This window comes from Anguilla rostrata, chromosome 3 (genome assembly GCF_018555375.3).
Source record: "Anguilla rostrata isolate EN2019 chromosome 3, ASM1855537v3, whole genome shotgun sequence".
Taxonomy (NCBI): Eukaryota; Metazoa; Chordata; class Actinopteri; order Anguilliformes; family Anguillidae; genus Anguilla; species Anguilla rostrata.
The window spans coordinates 6,093,605-6,111,355 of NC_057935.1; the positions used below are offsets into that span (position 1 = coordinate 6,093,605).

Sequence of the window (17,751 nt, forward strand, 5' to 3'; positions counted from 1 at the left end):
TCCGCTGTCCTCAGTCCCTTCACCTGCTATATTGCAGCGGATTGCGTGTCCCGCTGTCACACTCAAACTGTCGGCTACTAGTGCTCCATCCCACGGGATACGGTTGCAGTCGCCTGCGAAATCGCAAACTGGCCTTGTCATTGGCATCGAATAACAATAAAAGAAAGCTGGGTAGGCACACAAGAGACACCTTATTCTTTACGTCACATTGAACTAAATAACATATCGATAATGCCAGATATAGCCTACAGGAACATTTCGATTGATGCAGGAATTGGGATTGACACTGATTTTTTACTCATGACGGTGAGTAAATGTTATTCATGTTGAAATGTAAATATGCGTGGCATCTATTTTACATAGAAACATCAGCGTCCGTATGTTTTTTTTATATTTTCATTTTTTATTTAACTTCCTCAGATGCTTTCGGCTTAACAGCACAAGAATCTCCGAGCTAAGAAAAGGCATGATAACAAATTCTACAGTTAGACTAAAAGAAGATCGTCGTCACGCGCGCAGACACGCCGAACTGAAGAGGGGCGACAATAGCTAATAAATACAGAGCGGAATAGGCTACATCTTGTTTTTATGGCACCCAGACTGCAATGCGAGAATAACTTGCCCACAACATAGCTGACGCACATCACCGAAGCGCTGTAGGTATGTGTTGGCCATATCATGGGATGAACAATATAACAGGTAGATTAATCTATAAATAAATACCCGGTGACGTCTGACGATGGAGAACCGTCTGCCTTTAATTCCGTTTGATGTCCACCCCCCTGTTGTGGTGTACGATGCGGGCGTTGTGATGTTACTGTTCCCTCGGCTGTGTTGAGTCTGATTGCGGTATCGTTAGGAACAACACCTTCTGCATTGCCTCTGCGTTGTCATCGCTTATATTGGAAACAGCACGTTCGTTCCTTTTCCAGGAGACGAGTAGTGGTTCAGGCAATCTGTCGTCACGCCCGTCACGCCCATCTCCCCATCTCTCCCTCTCTTTAAGGTAGCCAACTCTCTTTAACAGTGAAATTAACCTTAAAGGAGAAAAGAGAAATATGGATTGCTCTAAAACGGCATTTGTTTCGTGCATAAACGATCTAGTCCTCATCTAACGCTGTTCTTACTCCCGTACAATTGGAAAAATGAATATGTATATAGAGCACAACATTGTTCACAACGCACTTGTAGAGTTTGCATATTAAACCCTTACAATATTTTTAAAATAATACAATTTATATGGCATTTTATATGGCAAACCCTTAAAACATATCCCAAAACATAAAAAACTAAAAGTAAAAATTGACACTAAGTGAAAAGTGACAAATATGCTAACCTGTGAAATGAAATCCTCACTGTTTCATGCGTGTGAATTGGTGGAAGATATAAACCAAGGGTAATTGGCTGCAACAACACCAGTATTTGTGCCAGCATACCAAGACATTTATCAAAAATAGATGTCACTTAGCTTTGATTCACTTAATGCTCTCTGTGCTAGAAGTACTGTTCCAAAGTTCTTCTGGTCCTCTTGAGTATCTTGGATATACAATAGTTTGCTATAAGTGACAAGGAGGAGAAAGAGAGGAAAATGTAGCTTTCTAATATTGCAATCCTAGAGGGTGTGAAGACTGCGGCAACCTTTGACATGGTGAGGCTGGGTAAGTCCTTAATAATGAATCAGGCTTGATTAAATCAGGATTAATAATTAAAAAAGGAAAGTGCTTGTAGCTCTCAGTTGGCAGTTGGACGGTCGTCTGGGATTCACAGGGCCCTCTGTTTTGTCTCGGGACCACTGGCTTATGGCCTCCAGCTGAGGGCAATGAAGTAGAGACTGTACATGTTCACCCATTCCACAGACTGAGCTGAGAAAACATGGGACTGGTATTGCCACACCTGGTTCTGGTCCAGACAGGGGAATTTTAAATCTGGTTCTGGTCCAGACAGGGGAATTTTAAATCTGGTTCTGGTCCAGACAGGGGAATTTTAAATCTGGTTCAGACAGAGCAGGGATTTCTGAGCTCCGATCCTAAAGTCTGCTCGTTTTTTTTTCAATTATTTTCTTTTTTTGCCTAAAAGCTCAGCAAGTTCAGAACAGAGACTGGTTCAGACTCAGGTGAGTTGAGTCAAGTGTAATAAGCTACTTTAATGGATGATGCATCTATTTAATTATGCGCTGAGTAACAACAAAAAATTAAATATTTAATTAAGTGCTGGGTAATGAAAACCAGTAAACCATGTGACCTTTCAGGGCCGGGGTTGAGAACTTTGGAGCTAGAGAATTGTGTGATCTGTGCTAATTAAAGTCACAGAGCTGTGTTAAGAGAGACACAAATGTCAATATTGACAAAAAACTTTTCAACAATTACCCTCTGCAATAGCTGGCCTTGACTGAATCTCTCATATCCTGTACTGTAAAGCATGAAAAGATAATATTTTGAAATATGTGCATTATGAAATTTTGAATAATCCTTGCTTTAAAGGTGCTTGTGTAACAAAATGTTCCCTATTTGCCCTTCCCAGTACCTTGCCTGCCTTGATGACAAATAACAAAACACAACCATGCATTGTGAAACCTCCTGTTGTAAACATTCCGAGTGCCTTACACGATGACTTGTCATGACTTGAAAAAACTTACCTTTTATTTAGCCATAATCCCAATCCCAATCCCAAATATATGTAAAGACGTGACATTGGACCTCGCTGCATTTCACTGAAAGGGACTATTTGTAATTATGTCTCGTCGAATGTTGTGTATGTTTTATATGAATCCTGTATAATAAATTAAAATACTGTAACTCTACTATTGGTAGAAAAAGACCTGTAACGAAATTGAGAATGTACACAAGCATGTCTAAAATACTCCTGCACTGTAGATGGCAGTACTTTACAATCTATCATTACTGGCTTACTCTGAAAACCTAAACATAGGGGGCTTTCAGTAGCTGAAGCGCAAATTGATGGCGTCATTAAGTTATTATTATTTTTTTGGAGAGCACTATTGACGGAGCCAGGATATTTTAGCGCCAAAGTTTACGTTGCTTCGTTAGTGTTATATAATCAACACGTAGGCCTACTTTATGTTGGGACTTAAATAATAATCTGTAGGCTAAGATTTGTACGTGTTATACATGCCCATCGGGGGCGAACACCACAGACGATGACGTTAAATTTCGGCGCCGGGACTTTATGTTTACTTGGAATATAATCGCAACATGCTCTCTTTCTAATTATCAAGAGTTAAGTTGTAAAAGTAGGATAAGAGTTAAAATTTGGTTTCCCCGTTAAACGCAGCCCTCGTCCCTGCCCCCCCGCGCCATGTCAGATGACGAGTTAACATTTTCCCACGAAATAAATCGCAATAGCGCTTTCGTGCCTCCGGACGGACTTTGCTGGTTGTCTGTTCTGTCCTGTTTAGTACTTGCCTGCTCTTACGTCGGAAGTTTATACGTTTGGCGCAGCGATTTACCAAGGTAGCGACATCTTTTGGTTCAGTGGATTACGACTAGCTACTGATATCTCATGATATCTTAATTTAAATCATTAAGAAAGTCAGTATCCTTCTAATGAGATTTAAATTAATTGTATAGTAAGAGCCAATGTTTAACCAGTTAGTGAGCCAACACCATGAGTAACTATTAAGATAAAATACAGCCTCAGTATGAAATATGGCAATGCTTTTTCGTTATAGGCTACTCCTCATATTCTCGCGAATAGGCGTTTCGAACTGTAACCGACGAATAGACGGCTAGCTAGCAGGTTCCTCAATTTATTTGATTAAATAATACTTTCTAAGCCTCGCTAACAGTGGAATATAATGTCTTGTAAGTTTTTGTTCCCTTTTGTATTGAGGAATTAGAAGTCAAGACACAAAATGTTCTTGTTTACAACTTTCTGCGCCTTCCCATCAGTTGTAGCCTACTCTTTCACTGACTAAGGGTTTGTTTCAGTTTCGAGTAGCAGAGCAACTGTACAGGCTGTTCTCTTAAAACAGAGCTGTTAAGATATATCAGTTGATTTCTGAACGGTATTCGACAATAACGGAAGTACAGTTATGAAGAAACGCCAGAAAAAAATGTAACAATCATCCACGTTTATGTGATGCAGGTGCATTTAACTTGTGGATATCTCGTCTTAATCTGTGCCTTAATATTGTCCGATCCACAAGTTAAGATCAGCAAATCTGCACATAATTTTCCTAAACACAGCTAGCGAGACGGATCAATCTTGCAGCATAGTGTGCAACATATGTGCTATATTCTGAGGTCCTTGAGCACCTGATGTTCAGAACAGATTCAGTTGGCAGGACTCCAAAACCCGTTGTTTTGCATGAGCTTTTTTATTGATGTGTGTGCGCGTGTGTCTGTGTGTGTCAATCTGCTCCAGGGATCACCCGTCTGTGATAAAGCGGCGCTTCACCAGTGTGCTAGTTGTCTCTGCTTTGTCGCCTGTCTTCGTGTGGGCATGGAAGGAGGTCACTGGCGTGAGGGTGAGTGTAGCACACTAAAGTCTTTCCTGGTATGGGGTGGCATGGCAGGGTGCAGAATTGAATGGTATTAGTGTGCAGTAAGAATATCTACCAGACACCGTACTACTAGTCACTGCACAACACAGACTTTACTGATTGCATCCTACTGTGTTGCAGTAGTGATTAGAATAATTTTACCACTTCACAATAGCCTTATACAGAGCTATTGTTCCTGCTACATTTGCTACCACACATTTGTAACGAGCAGTTAAATGTACTCCTAATGACACGTTTACTGTTTGCTGAAGGATGATTTACTCTTTTGACGCCACATTTAGTCAGAAATAATATGCGTACGCCTTGCAGCACAAATATTATTCACGTCCCGGGACTTTGAGATAAACTCCCTGTATCGTTGCATCCATAGAGCGGGCACTCCTTGCTGGCGCTGATGGGTATTCGGCTGGAGGGAATGGTGCCCGCTGCCATCCTCCCCCTGCTGCTCACCATGGTAAATACACATCTCTCATATTTTTTACATTACATTACATTACAGGCATTTAGCGTACGCTCTTATCCAGAGCGACTTACACAACTTTTACATAGCATTTTTTTTTTTACATTGTATCCATTTATACAGCTGGATATATACTGAAACAATTTCGGTTAAGTACCTTGCTCAAGGGTACAACGGCAGTGTCCTACCCGGGAATCGAACCTGCGACCTTTCGGTTACAAGCCCAGTTCCTTACCCACTGTGCTACACTCCGTCCAACATTTTCTCATGTCTAAACAGCTAGTTGTTCTCGGGGGCATTTCACAAAGCAGGATTACTTAGTTAGTTGGATAACTGCACTGGAGTGTTTGCTGGAAGATTTTAGCGGACTGCAGTTATCGGTCCCTGTAATGTATCACATTATGGACACTGTATGCGTGAGATCAGGGCAGCTGCAGAAGCTGTGAAGGTTTGTGTCTGGTTTCATGTAGTTATTAAAAGAAAGTGAATCAGCGCTGTGGGTCGATGTTAGGTGCATGTTCTCGCCTTCTACAACGGCATTCAAAAACGAAACATTGATTTTGTTACTGAGGGACATAATTTGCTGTGATCAATCATAAAAGAATTAAAATGTGCTTTGAGGTCTGAGTGGAGCATGAATTATGTATTTCCCATAGTGATCTATGCAGGAGTGATGTCTATTTCACAACTTCTTCCAACCTGCCAGGTGCTGTTCCTTGGCCCTCTGATCCAGTTAGCGATCGACTGTCCCTGGAGTTTTATTGATGGAATCAAAGTGGGGATCGGTGAGTCAGTTTGTACAGTGTGAGATTAATACATGCTTGTGTGTGTGTGTGTATCAGCGACAGTCTCTTTCCCTGCGTGGGCCTGTGTGTACGCACTATGTGCGGTTGTAGATGTGTGTTTGTGAGGACGCACACGTTTGTGTGTTTATTTTGTCCTTGTGGGCAGGTCTTTCTGCCCTGTTTTTTTGTGTTAGCCTGCATTCTTGATTAGTATATTTAGCCGATTTTCAATTTTAATTTGAATTGCAATCTTTGGTAAGTGTTTAGGATTTTTAAAAAATCAGTTAAATGTTGTAAATTGCATTAAACAGCTGAGCTGATGTCAAATGGCGTTGTGTTGTTGTTGTGTAGTGTTTTTCGTCTGATGAATTAAAAGTATTTGCAAATTTCCCTCTCACTTGTAATTTTAGAACAGAAACGATTTTACATGGATGATTTGACTTTTTTTTGTGAATGAATGTTTGTCAAGCCAATACGTGTGCTCGCCAATTCAAGCCATTTTCAGTTTAGACGAACGAAAGCATGTAACCCATGCCAGAGGCGGGCAGAAGCCGAACTGTGGCGTGTGAATCGCGACACGGTGCAGCGTTTTCCCCGTGGCCGCCGCGGCGAGCTCGCGCCCGCCCGGGGTTGGCGTGACGGTCGGCGTCTCTCCCTCTCTCTCTGCCCGCAGACCCGTCGTTCTGGGCGCTGTGCGTGAGCGACATGCGCTGGCTGCGGAACCAGGTGGTGGCGCCGCTCACCGAGGAGCTGGTGTTCCGCGCCGGCATGCTGCCCATGCTGGTGCCCTGCGCGGGTCCGAACGCCGCCATCTTCGTCTGCCCGCTCTTCTTCGGCGTCGGTGAGTCGCGGTCTGCTCCGTCCGCCGTCCGCTCTCCGTGTCTGTGTCAGTACTGCGTCCGGCTTTCTCTGTCTGTGTCAGTGCTGCGTCTGCCTGGCTCTCTCTGTCTGTGTCAGTACTGCGTCCCGCTCTCTGTGTCTGTGTCAGTACTGCGTCCGGCTCTCTGTGTCTGTGTCAGTACTGCGTCCGGCTCTCTGTGTCTGTGTCAGTACTGCGTCCGGCTCTCTGTGTCTGTGTCAGTACTGCGTCTGCCTGGCTGTCTGAGTTACATGTCAGAGTGTGAATGCTTATCTCGCTGAGAAATGCTTTCAGCATTTTAAAATGTCTTAGTCCCGTACGCCAGGAGTTCTCAGTGCTGGTCCTGGAGTTCCTGTAAGCGTGTGCGTGCGTGTCTGTGTGTGCATGCAGGTGTATGTGTGTGTGTTTGTATGTGTGCATGTGTGTTCGTGTGCGTGTGTGCGTATCTGTGTGTGTGTGTGTGTGTGTGTGTGTCCTTACTGACAGCGCATCTGTGTCCCTGCAGCGCACTTCCATCATGTGATCGAGCTGCTGCGGTTCAGACAGGGCACTGTGTCGGCCATCTTCCTCTCCGCAAGTGAGTCCCCCCCCACATTCACTGTTTTCTGTTTTATCACTTCATTTAACCTCAGAGCTCAGCTGAGAACACTCTGGCTCTCTCTGGCAGTGACCTGGGGAGTCTGTGCCTGTAGAGAATGCAAACGGTTGTGTAGCCATTCAGGTTCGGTTGGCCAGATGTTGAGCCAGTTTTCATTAGTTTTCCAAACAAGTCTCCAGTCTAATTTATAATCCGGATAGGTGTACATCTGCATATCCTCAGCTGCGTGGCACAGGAAGGATGTACTTATTCTTATCCTTTGAGTGCCAGATTTGAACTGGGCCCCAGGTGTGGGGTATGGGTGTGGCATTATTAGCGAGTGTGTGGTAAGTGATGAGGAAGTGTGTGTGTCTGTGTTGCAGTTTTCCAGTTCTCCTACACTGGCGTCTTTGGAGCCTACACTGCCTTCATCTTCATCAGAACAGGTGAGTGTGTGTGTGTGTGTGTGTGTGTGCGCGAGTGACTCAGTGAGATAGAGAGTCTGTGTGTGTGCATGTGTGTGACTAAGTGAGAGAGAGAGGCAGAAACTATGTGTGTGTGTGTGGTGTGTGATTGTTTCTCTTTTTACAGGCCACCTATCGGGGGCTGTTACTGTATGTGTGTGCATGCAAGCGTGCATGCGTTTGTATGTGCGTGTGTATGTGAGAGTGTACTGTCGGTTGCGAGCTCTAAATTGTTTGTGAGTAGTGAGTACATTACATTACATTACATTACAGGCATTTAGCAGACGCTCTTATCCAGAGCGACTTACACAACTTCTTACATAGCATTTACAGTGCATCCATTTATACAGCTGGATGTATACTGAAGCAATGCAGGTTAGGTACCTTGCTCAAGGGTGCAACGGCAGTGTCCTACCCGGGAATTCCATACCCACTGTGCTGCACTGCCACAATTCAATTTTGTTTGTATGGCGCTTTTTTTAAAGTGTCGCAAAGACATTTTACACGGTAGCACGATGTCTCTGACCCGTGTCTTTGCCTTGTCTCTCTGACCCGTGCCTCTGACCCATCTCTCTGACCCTCTGACCCATGTCTCTGACCTCTGCTGTCCTCTGACCCTCTGACCCGTGCCTCTGACCCGTCTCTCTGACCCCTCTCTCTGACCCGTTTCTCTAACCCGTCTCTCTGCCCTGTGCCTCTGACCCTCTGACCCATGTCTCTGCCCCATATCTCTGACCCTCTGACCCATGTCTCTGACCCTCTGGCCCATGTCTCTGACCCTCTGACCCGTCTCTCTGACCCATGTCTCTGACCCGTGTGTGTGCGCGCAGGTCACCTGTTGGGGCCGGTCCTGTGCCACTCCTTCTGTAACCTCATGGGCTTCCCGGCCGTGGCGACGGCTTTGGAGCACCCCCGCCGCCTCACCCTGCTGTCCTCCTACCTGCTGGGGGCGCTGCTGTTCCTGCTGCTGCTGTTCCCCATGACCGACCCCACCTTCTACAGCCCCCCCACACCCGCGTGCAGCCTGAGCACCGTGCTGGGGTCCGTCTGCTCCTGACCCGCCCCGCCCCACCCCACTGAGACACACACACACACACACACACACCCATACACACTTACTCATGCACATACACACACTTACTCACACAGACACACATGCGTACACTTACTGATACACACCCACTTTCTCATGCATACTTATACACACACATTTACTCACACATACACAGCTACTCATAAACACATACACTTACGCACACACATACTCACTTATGTACTCACACACGCACACAAATGTGCACGCACATACTCTCACACACACACACAGCTGATACTCACGTACAAACTCACAGGCACACACACGCATATATAATCACATACGCACAAGCATGCATGCATGCACCCAGACGTGTGCACAGATCTAACACACACGCAAAAGCAGACACGCGAACACGCGCATAAATACAGGGACTTCAGCAGGCCTACAGTACCAAAGCCAGTACCAGTTCCAGCATGCAGTGAAGCAGAGGCCTCAGTGTGCTGTTAAAAAGCTTTAGGTGCTCACTGTCGGGGGGGGTAGGCTGGCCAGCCACTGACCAGGCTGAGTGTGTAGGCTAACCAGCGCAGACCAGCTTAAAACCCTCACTTTCCCAGCATTCCATCTCCCTCTCTTGGTAACCATGCCAACCCTTACCCTCATTTCCTGCTTTTCCTGTTCAGGGATGGTACCGTAATATCCGGTGTATACGTGCAGGTACATGCTCAGGGTGCCCTGAAAGAGGAGGGGGGCGACTCGTACACCTGACGTTACTCCCTTTATCTTCGGAAAGCCTGTGATTGCTTCTCCTGTCCTTCTCAGCAGTGGTGACGTGCAGTGATAATCATTAATCTGTTGTTGCTTTATCACAAAAAAAAAAAAAAAAGTATATATTTTTTAGCATATTGATTTTTTTCCTTCACAGTCTGGTTTCTGCCATTGAGTAGTATTATTTATTATCTTAGAGGACAGGGCAACTTTGCAATGTTAAATGGTTACATTTTTGTTGCACATCTGTGCGCCTGTCACAACATATGTAAATTGAGGTAGGGCAGCTTTCTCTTGAGCACAGCCGCAATGTTCCACAGGGGATTTGAACCCGTGACCCTATAGGTCAGACACTGCCACAAAATGATACCTGGAGGGCTGTTATGTGCTCCCAGACGGGTTGCTATGCGTATCCTCAGCTGTGGCGGAAGCTTTTTGAGTGGTCTGTATTTTTGCCTTCGCTGTGGAAAGCCAGCTGCCCTCATTTTACCCCCCCACAGCACAGGTAGAATGTTTAAACTTAATGAAAGGATCTCCGTTTTTTGAACAGGGATGACCCTGCTAACGCAAAATGGGAAGCAACTCGCGCTGTTCAGTTTGAAACGTTTTTCATTTCGTTTGTTCAGTTTGACTCTGGACCCTCACTCCATTACACACTGAAGTATTTTGAGGTATTTTGATGCAGATATTAAAATTTCAGTATTGATTCTTTATTGATGCACCCCACTGAGTAGGGGGACCGCTTTGGCTTCTTTTTTTTTGTGCCATATAAATCTCAGCCCTCACAATTACATTCCAGTATATTAGCATCTGAAAATTCATGGCAACTCTAGCCGTGGTATGGTTTTCACTTTCGGTGGACGCAAAAAGTGGAGCAGGAAGACCGTAAATAACGTTAAAAGGGGAGAGGACAGTCTGCAGGCAGCTCGTACGTCTTGAGTTGAAGGGACTGGGTTGTTTCTTCGTTTTTGTTTTTTGGGCAGCGAAGCAGTAGGTGGCAGTCTGCCCTTTGTTACGACATCCTCTCTGAGCGCGAACGTGCGAAAGTTACTGCTCGCTGAAACCTTCGGCATCGACACTCCAGACGATGGCAGGATGATTCTTGCCATCGCAGAGTGAACGCCGTAAAGCTGCACAGGGAAAGTCACTGCAGAGAGGACAGCAGGGTTAAATAGCACTGAAAACCACAGCAATAATAGCCCAGGGCCCTGTTCAGTCTAGCCACAATGTGCTTCGTCTTCAACTTTCGGTACCTTTCCACAGCAAAGCTTCGTTACGCGTTTTTTGAATCCCGTTTTTGTCACCCCAAGTCCTTAGTATTTTGAGCATGAAATAAGTTACTGCTCTAAAAAAAAAGGTCCTCACTAAAAGTTACGAAAAGAATGCATTGTGGTTAAATTGCCTAGAGGCTTAAAATCAGGGATTGTTTTTGCTGAGAATAGTAGAAAGCACTTAACAAAGAGTAGAGAGCTACAGATTTATGTATTAGGATTGTTCCCTACATGTTCCGGAACATTCTTCCTTGCACAAAACCGCTTTTATTCCAGTTAGGTGACATTGCTCTATGCAGTGACTACAGGGCCCTGCACCTTTTGTCATACACGTCGCACAGAAAAGAAAACATAGAGGTGGGGGAAAACTTCTAAGAGATTGCAATGCAATGTCAGCCCACAAAGACCATTTTCCAGGCATTTTGTTGAACAGAAATGTTAGTTTTTAAACGTCCTGCCTGCACACATGACTCTTAAGGCCTTTCCCTCGGGCTGAAGCAACGTTTTGCCACTAGTGTTTCTTTTTAAAAAAGGGGTACGTACTGTAGCACCGCCCGAGCTGGTAGACGGGTTCATCGTGCCGTGGCACAGGGGCGCCGTTCTGCCCCCGTCAGGAAGCGCTTCATCGATTTTCGAGGCACTTCCACTGCTGATCGACATTTGGCGGTATCGATTGTTTACACTAGGGGGCGCCATTTGACCGCGCCGCGCTTCGTCGCCGATCGATGTCTGGGACCGGCGGCGGCGGTCCGCTGCTCTGAGGGGTGGGCCGCCGTGTTAACCGGTCGATGGTTTCCTCCTCGAATCGCGTCCGGCACCACCCACCCACCCGTGTTTTTCGACCGTAATCAATGGCATAACGCACTGCCGAAGTGTACCCCGCTCCCGCTTGTTGTCTCTTAAGCTGCCCAGGAGCACTTGCGTTTGCCGTTGCTCTGTCAAGGGCCCCGGTAATGTCGTTATTGATCAGGCCGGGATCTTCATCAGCCGAACTGCTCGCTCACGAGCGCCCCCCGCCGCCCTCTGCCATTTCAGACCAGGCGTCTGTTTTCAGGGGGTGTCAGACTGCAGTTCTGGCGACAGACGCTTTGACACCTCCGCTGTATTGTTTGCTGAGAAGTGCAGCGAGTGCGCGTGGCCACGGTCTAAATTTGTCTCGCTCTCTCTCTCGCCCGTTCCTCTCCTGAAGTGGGCGTAAGTGCCGGTCGTGAGCCTGACTGGCGAGAAAAGGAGCGTTTTTTTTAACCTTCCGCCTTTCCGAAGGTGCTTCTGAAACGCTTTTAGGTCTTTTTTTCCACGCCTCTTGCCAAAACCAAAAAAACGTTTTGTCCAGATGAAAGTTGCATATAAAAGAACATATATTTAACGGAAATAGGAATATATTTTTGCAAATGACAATGCATCAAAGTATATTTTACTGAAGTATGCTGATGTGTATTCTGCTCAACGTTGGAATATCAAGGAGAAGTTTTACACAAACAATTCCATGTGTATATCCATACCACTGACCTTGTATATGAAGTTTATTAAAGATATTTATATTAGCAAGCACTATATTTGATAAGTGGATCTATTTTATTGAACTGACATACTGTGGAATGTGCATGTTTTCCCCTTGGTTACAATGCAAGTTTTGGAAACTAAATATTGAATTTACGGCATCACTTCTTTTTTGTTTTTTGACAATCTGGTACAGGTTCTCTTTATAGAATTACGATTATTAAATTGGACTGCCAAGTTGCTGTAGTTTGCATAAATAAATTATATGATTAAATTTTTGTAAATGGTGTGATATTTATGGTTTGTGTGCGTTGTTATTTATGAATGTGTGTGTGTGAGAATATGCAGCAGCTTTATGCCTGAGGACTGGAAAGCCGTTTCCTGCTTCTGGCTTTTGCCAAAACTATTGCCACTGTGAAATAATAATAATAATAATAATAATAATAATATACAGTGCTGAAATATGTATAGGAGGTTCAACCTATTCCCATTTTTTTTGAGGGAAGTTTATACTGAACTGGCAGCTGTGCAGCTGTGCCAATGTGACGACTGCGCAGCTGTGCAGCTGTCCCAATGCCGCGACTGCGCAGCTGTGCAGCTGTCCCAATGCCGCGACTGCGCAGCTGTGCAGCTGTCCCAATGCCGCGACTGCGCAGCTGTGCAGCTGTCCCCATGCAGCGACTGCGCAGCTGGAGCGGCGGGCCGCAGGGTGGACGCAGGCAGTGGCAGGCGGCCGGCTCACTAAGAGGACGTGACGCGCTCGTTTGACGAGCTCTGTCGGGTCGATGGAGGACGCTGCGGGTTAGGGACCAGACGAGGTTCTGAGACTCGGCCGGGCCTTCCAAATTGGAAGAAAATGAAAACAGCGAGGGGCTTAGAAACAAAAACAGTGCATCTGTGAAGAATGCCAGTTCTGGATATAACGGGTGCAGTCAAGCAGCTAATGAAAAAGTACATCCATATCTAAGCCTCATCGATTAATCTAGAGTGTGTGGACCACCCCCCACCCGTACTAGCCCGTTGAAGCTTAATAGCCCTCTCATTCTTTCATCATTCATCCGTGCAGGCTGATAAAACATGACTGAGTGGTCCAGAGTGCGAGTAAATTAAAATATTACAGGGGGGCCCTGAAAAGCAGGGTCTCTCTGCGGAATGTTAGTGCTGGGTATAACGGGTGCATCTGTGGCTCTCTGGCACATCCTTAGAACGCTCAGCTCAGGCACAGACTTTGGTAAACATTCCGTGTGCGGGACAGAGCAGCGACGCTGAATTATGTGCTTAAGTACTGTGACATAGCCTAGGTGTCATAGTGTTGGGGCTGAAACAAAAAAGCCTGCACCCACACCGGCCCTTTTCGGGTAAGACTGGAAACCCCTGGATGAGAGACTGTGCAATTGCTTGTAGCCACTAGATGGTGATGTTTCCTATGATTGCCAATGCTAAATTTCCTTCTAAATCTGCGTGCGCTGGGGACAATGCCTTATTTATTTTGTAAAGTTCAGTTTTTATGCTGTTAACTCAAAATTATACATGACTGACAGACTCCCTAAGAGAGTATGATTCAGTTTTATGGTTTAATAATGAAGTTCCAACACACTAGCACACTGCCAGATTGTACCTGACTGTGTCAATAAGGGGATGAGGTGTGGGCAAATATAGATCTGTTTGACATTTTGTGACTTGCGACTGTCGACCCAGTGGACGTGTACCAGCGGTTGCATAATGTAATTAAACCCAATGAAAGCTCATTTTTTGTTTTAATAGTAATGTTTTGGTTCAAAACGATGTTTAAATGAATAGGTTCAAATGCAAAATACTTGCATATATTCTTCATAAGCAGCTTTCAGTTAACAGTACAGTAACTGTATCGTAATGTATTATGTTGAAATACTTGTGTAATGTTCAGTAGAATAGTTTTGAATCAAGAGTTGCTTTCTGGGGTGTGTATACAAGCAATAAATAAAAAGATAATTCCAATATTTAAAATAGCAAATAAAATGATCTTTGAACATGTTCAGGTACACGTATTAAAATTAATTTACTTTTTAATTAATATTTAAAACTATATTTACCACAGTCCCGCAGGGGGCTATTCTAAGATAACCCGTTGCCATGGAAAATAACGAGCCCCCAGTGACGTAGCAAAGTCATCCAGAGCTGCTCTAATGCAGTTAAATGTAGGTTTTTGTGACCAGTAATTTCCTTTTATCCCCACCTCTGCTGAATTGCGCAGAGTTTCCATTTACGGTAATGGGCCCCCAAGCGCCGTCTTTGTTTTAATGTCTTTCTCAGAAGGCTGGCCTTGTGCAAACAGGCAGGAACCGAACTGCACCCACAAAGGAAAAAATATTACTCGCAATATTTCTATGCAAGGTATCAAAAATCGTGCGTGTAGGCGTGTATTGCATTCGAGATGTAGTCAGTTTCTCCATTCTTTGCTTTTTTTTGTGTGTGTAACCTTGTATGAACTTAAGGCAGCGAGGGTACATTGATTAAATATGATTACACCTGCTGTATAATTGCTTACTACGAGCAATGGGAGATTAGAATTGACACCATTCTAAGAGAATCACTGCAATATTGGACTTTGCAAGTATACGCCAAGAATTAGCAATGATTCGGGAGTTTGCCCATCGGTGTATTCTGTGGTTTCAGTAATGGTTTGTATGGCGTGCTTGATGAAGTGAAGGAGACTGAAGATGACCAATATCAGCGGTAATTGAACGGTTATGGACCTCAGTTTAGAACAGGGCCGTCTCTCATCACCAGTCCTCCCGCAGGAAGCTTTATTGAGGATACAGAGGCGTGATTGGGAGGCGTTATTGGACGATGCTGAAGTGTTATTGGCGAATGCAGCCGACTGAAGAGACTGATGTAACAGGGGAGCTGACGCCGTGGGGCCCGACTCTGGCACGCTGGGCATCGGTCGCTCCGTATCGAATCGCCAGGCGATACGCTCCCCAAGTGTCCTCATGAACTAAATCTGAACTCTGATCACATTCGTTTTTTTAAAATTTATTTTTATTTTTAAATACAATTGTTCAGTGTACATATACAGTTCCCATCCTAATTTGGAATGTGCAGTTATCTACAGCAGCTGCAGTCAGTGCCGATTCAGGTGAGTGTGGACTGTGGAGGCATCTGCGGTTCTTCTCCGAAATACGCGGCGTCGCCGGCTGCCTCTTTTCATACCGCATCTTAGCCAGCATAGAGTGGAGTCGGAGGAGGACCTTCCAGACTCAGCTTCCGCATGCAGTCCAGGGGCGTCCAATCGACCAACGGGGGGTCACTAGGTAACGATGAAATGCAGACCCCTAGCTGACTGAACCCTCCCAGACACTGGACAACACAGTCGCCCCCCCCCCCACCCCCCACAGTGCTACTGCCCTCGGTCAGCACTGGTCTGGTCCGGATTCGATCCAAGACCGTGGAGCTCATCCAGATTACAGTAGTTTTTCCACATGTAACTTCCCAGAACTTCAGGGAAACCTCTCTCCCTGCTCTGGGCATTATTGGCTGTGCGTCCGACCTGTGTGTTGTAAAATCATTAAAGCTCTCAGCAAGCAGATGATCTGGGCAGTCCCTTAAGAAGGTGGACCCTTCCCCGTTAATGAGCAAAACAGTCGCGGTGTGAACCTTCCCGGTGCCTGCTGGGTAGCAAAACACAGGGATCCACAGCTGACCTCACTCAGCCCTTCACCTCCGGCGCGACTGTGCAAGTGACCCCTTTAAACAGGTCACCTGTGTCCTCTGTCTCCTTCGCTTCAGCCCGTTAGAAGCCTTTTAGCGATGGCAGGGTAGACTGTGTGTGTGTGTGTGTTTGAGTGTGTGTGTGTGTTTGAGTAAGCTCTTCTCCATATACTCCTTACGGACAAAAACCAATCGTAAATTCTATTGTGCGTATCAAACAGACAGAACAGAGACCAAAGTTTGTTCCTCTTGGAAATTCTACTTAGCTCAAGCCAAGCCAACAATAATGTTAAAGGCCCTGTTCAATCAAGACCATTGTTTTTAATGGTTACGTTATGCACAAAAAATACATAGCTATTAATGCTATTATGATATTTTAAAATGTTTTTTTTTTTATCCCAAAAGCACCAAAGTTTTTATAATACAGCCAACAACAGGAGCTGGTGTTGATGATTTTGAGCCCATATTCCTAGCATAACTAACAAGGCATTTAACTAATTAGCACCCGTTTAATGAGCTGTCAATCAAAAGGGAACTTGAAATCAATATCTGTACATAATGCATATGCTTTGTCAGTCTTCCAGATCTCCTATCATGAAATGCCATACTTTGCATCAAAATTAAATTTTAACATTTTCCTGTTTATACTTTTTTATGTGAGTGTTTTTATTCATTTATATTTTTGGCTAAATTATAAATGCAAGAAAAAAGTTATTGCAGACAGTCTTTAAAATGCGCAAAGAAAACCCCAGAAATGACTCATGGGGTAAATTGATTTATTCTATTCAAACAGGTTTGGTACTTTTCAGATTTTTAATTGCTTTTCACCTTTAAATGATCGGCTTCTTATCTGGCTGTTGGCAGAGACCATGGTTTTCTTCATATCGGACAGAAAATATCACGACTCCTGGTAAGAATATTTATTCAATCATTTACCATGTAGTTTTTGTCCATCTATTATCTCTACCCGCTTGTCCTGAGCAGGGTCACGGGTGGGGGGGGTTGGGAGTTGGGGGTTGGGGGTTGCTGGAGCCTATCCTAGCATGGGCAAGAGGCAGGAATACACCCTGGACAGGTCTCCAATCCCTCACAGGGCACACCCACCATTCAATCACACATTCGTACTTATGATCAACTCACAGTAGAGTCTCCAATTAGCCTACCTGCATGTCTTTGGCCTGTGGTAAGCCCGTGTGGACACAGGAAGAACATGCAACACAACACTCCACACAGAAAGGCCCAGGCCGGATTCGAACCCAGGACCTTCTTGCTGCGAGGCGACAGTGCGACCGCACCCAATCACGTACTTTGAAATGAAGAAATTATTCATTGACCATCTTATATGTCATGCTTCGTTTGTTTGGCTCCTGATGTCATACCTTAGAGGGGAATGATTAAAACTGTGGCCTGTTCAGTTCTGCTCTGCTTAATTCTGTCATATTGTGAATTATGGTTATTGTTGGCTATTGTTTGTTTTGGTTTTTTCTGCAAGCACTGCTGCGTAGGACAGCAACCGTCTCATTGTTCAAAGGAAATGATTCTTTCTGGGGTATTCTGGAACCTTTCCGTGTTCCAGAACATTCCGAATTCTACACTGTACACAGCCATTCCGATTGGGCCATATCATCCGGCAGTCTGCCACACACGCAGAAGTGCTTTTCCGCCTGTGGAATTAGTTCTTCCCCTAATAGAGGTCACTCCGTCCTAACCCAACACTCCACCGAAAGATAATATGTAATATATCGGCACCTACTTGGAGGGAAGTGCAATTGTTTTCTTAAACCTGCTGTCGACCCCAGCGGCTGGCTTTCAAACCAGG

At 45.1% G+C, this 17,751-nt stretch overlaps 1 protein-coding gene across 4 annotated transcripts; it reads left to right on the forward strand.

The window, feature by feature from the left end:
* The first annotated feature begins 109 nt into the window (after nucleotides 1-109).
* Nucleotides 110-16,861, forward strand: LOC135249986 (CAAX prenyl protease 2-like). Of its 4 annotated transcripts, none has more exons than XM_064325738.1 (8): nucleotides 110-306; nucleotides 4,384-4,486; nucleotides 4,893-4,976; nucleotides 5,689-5,767; nucleotides 6,441-6,608; nucleotides 7,132-7,203; nucleotides 7,587-7,649; nucleotides 8,498-12,536. In XM_064325738.1, exons 3-8 carry the CDS (start codon nucleotides 4,917-4,919, stop codon nucleotides 8,722-8,724), a joined length of 669 nt encoding a protein of 222 aa, XP_064181808.1. In that variant the 5' UTR covers nucleotides 110-306; nucleotides 4,384-4,486; nucleotides 4,893-4,916; the 3' UTR covers nucleotides 8,725-12,536. The 4 variants fall into 4 exon arrangements, with proteins under 4 accessions (XP_064181808.1, XP_064181807.1, XP_064181806.1 ...); XM_064325737.1 differs by lacking the exons at nucleotides 110-306; nucleotides 8,498-12,536 and adding exons at nucleotides 2,973-3,470; nucleotides 16,797-16,861; XM_064325736.1 differs by lacking the exon at nucleotides 110-306 and adding an exon at nucleotides 2,974-3,470.
* The last annotated feature ends 890 nt before the right edge of the window (nucleotides 16,862-17,751 follow it).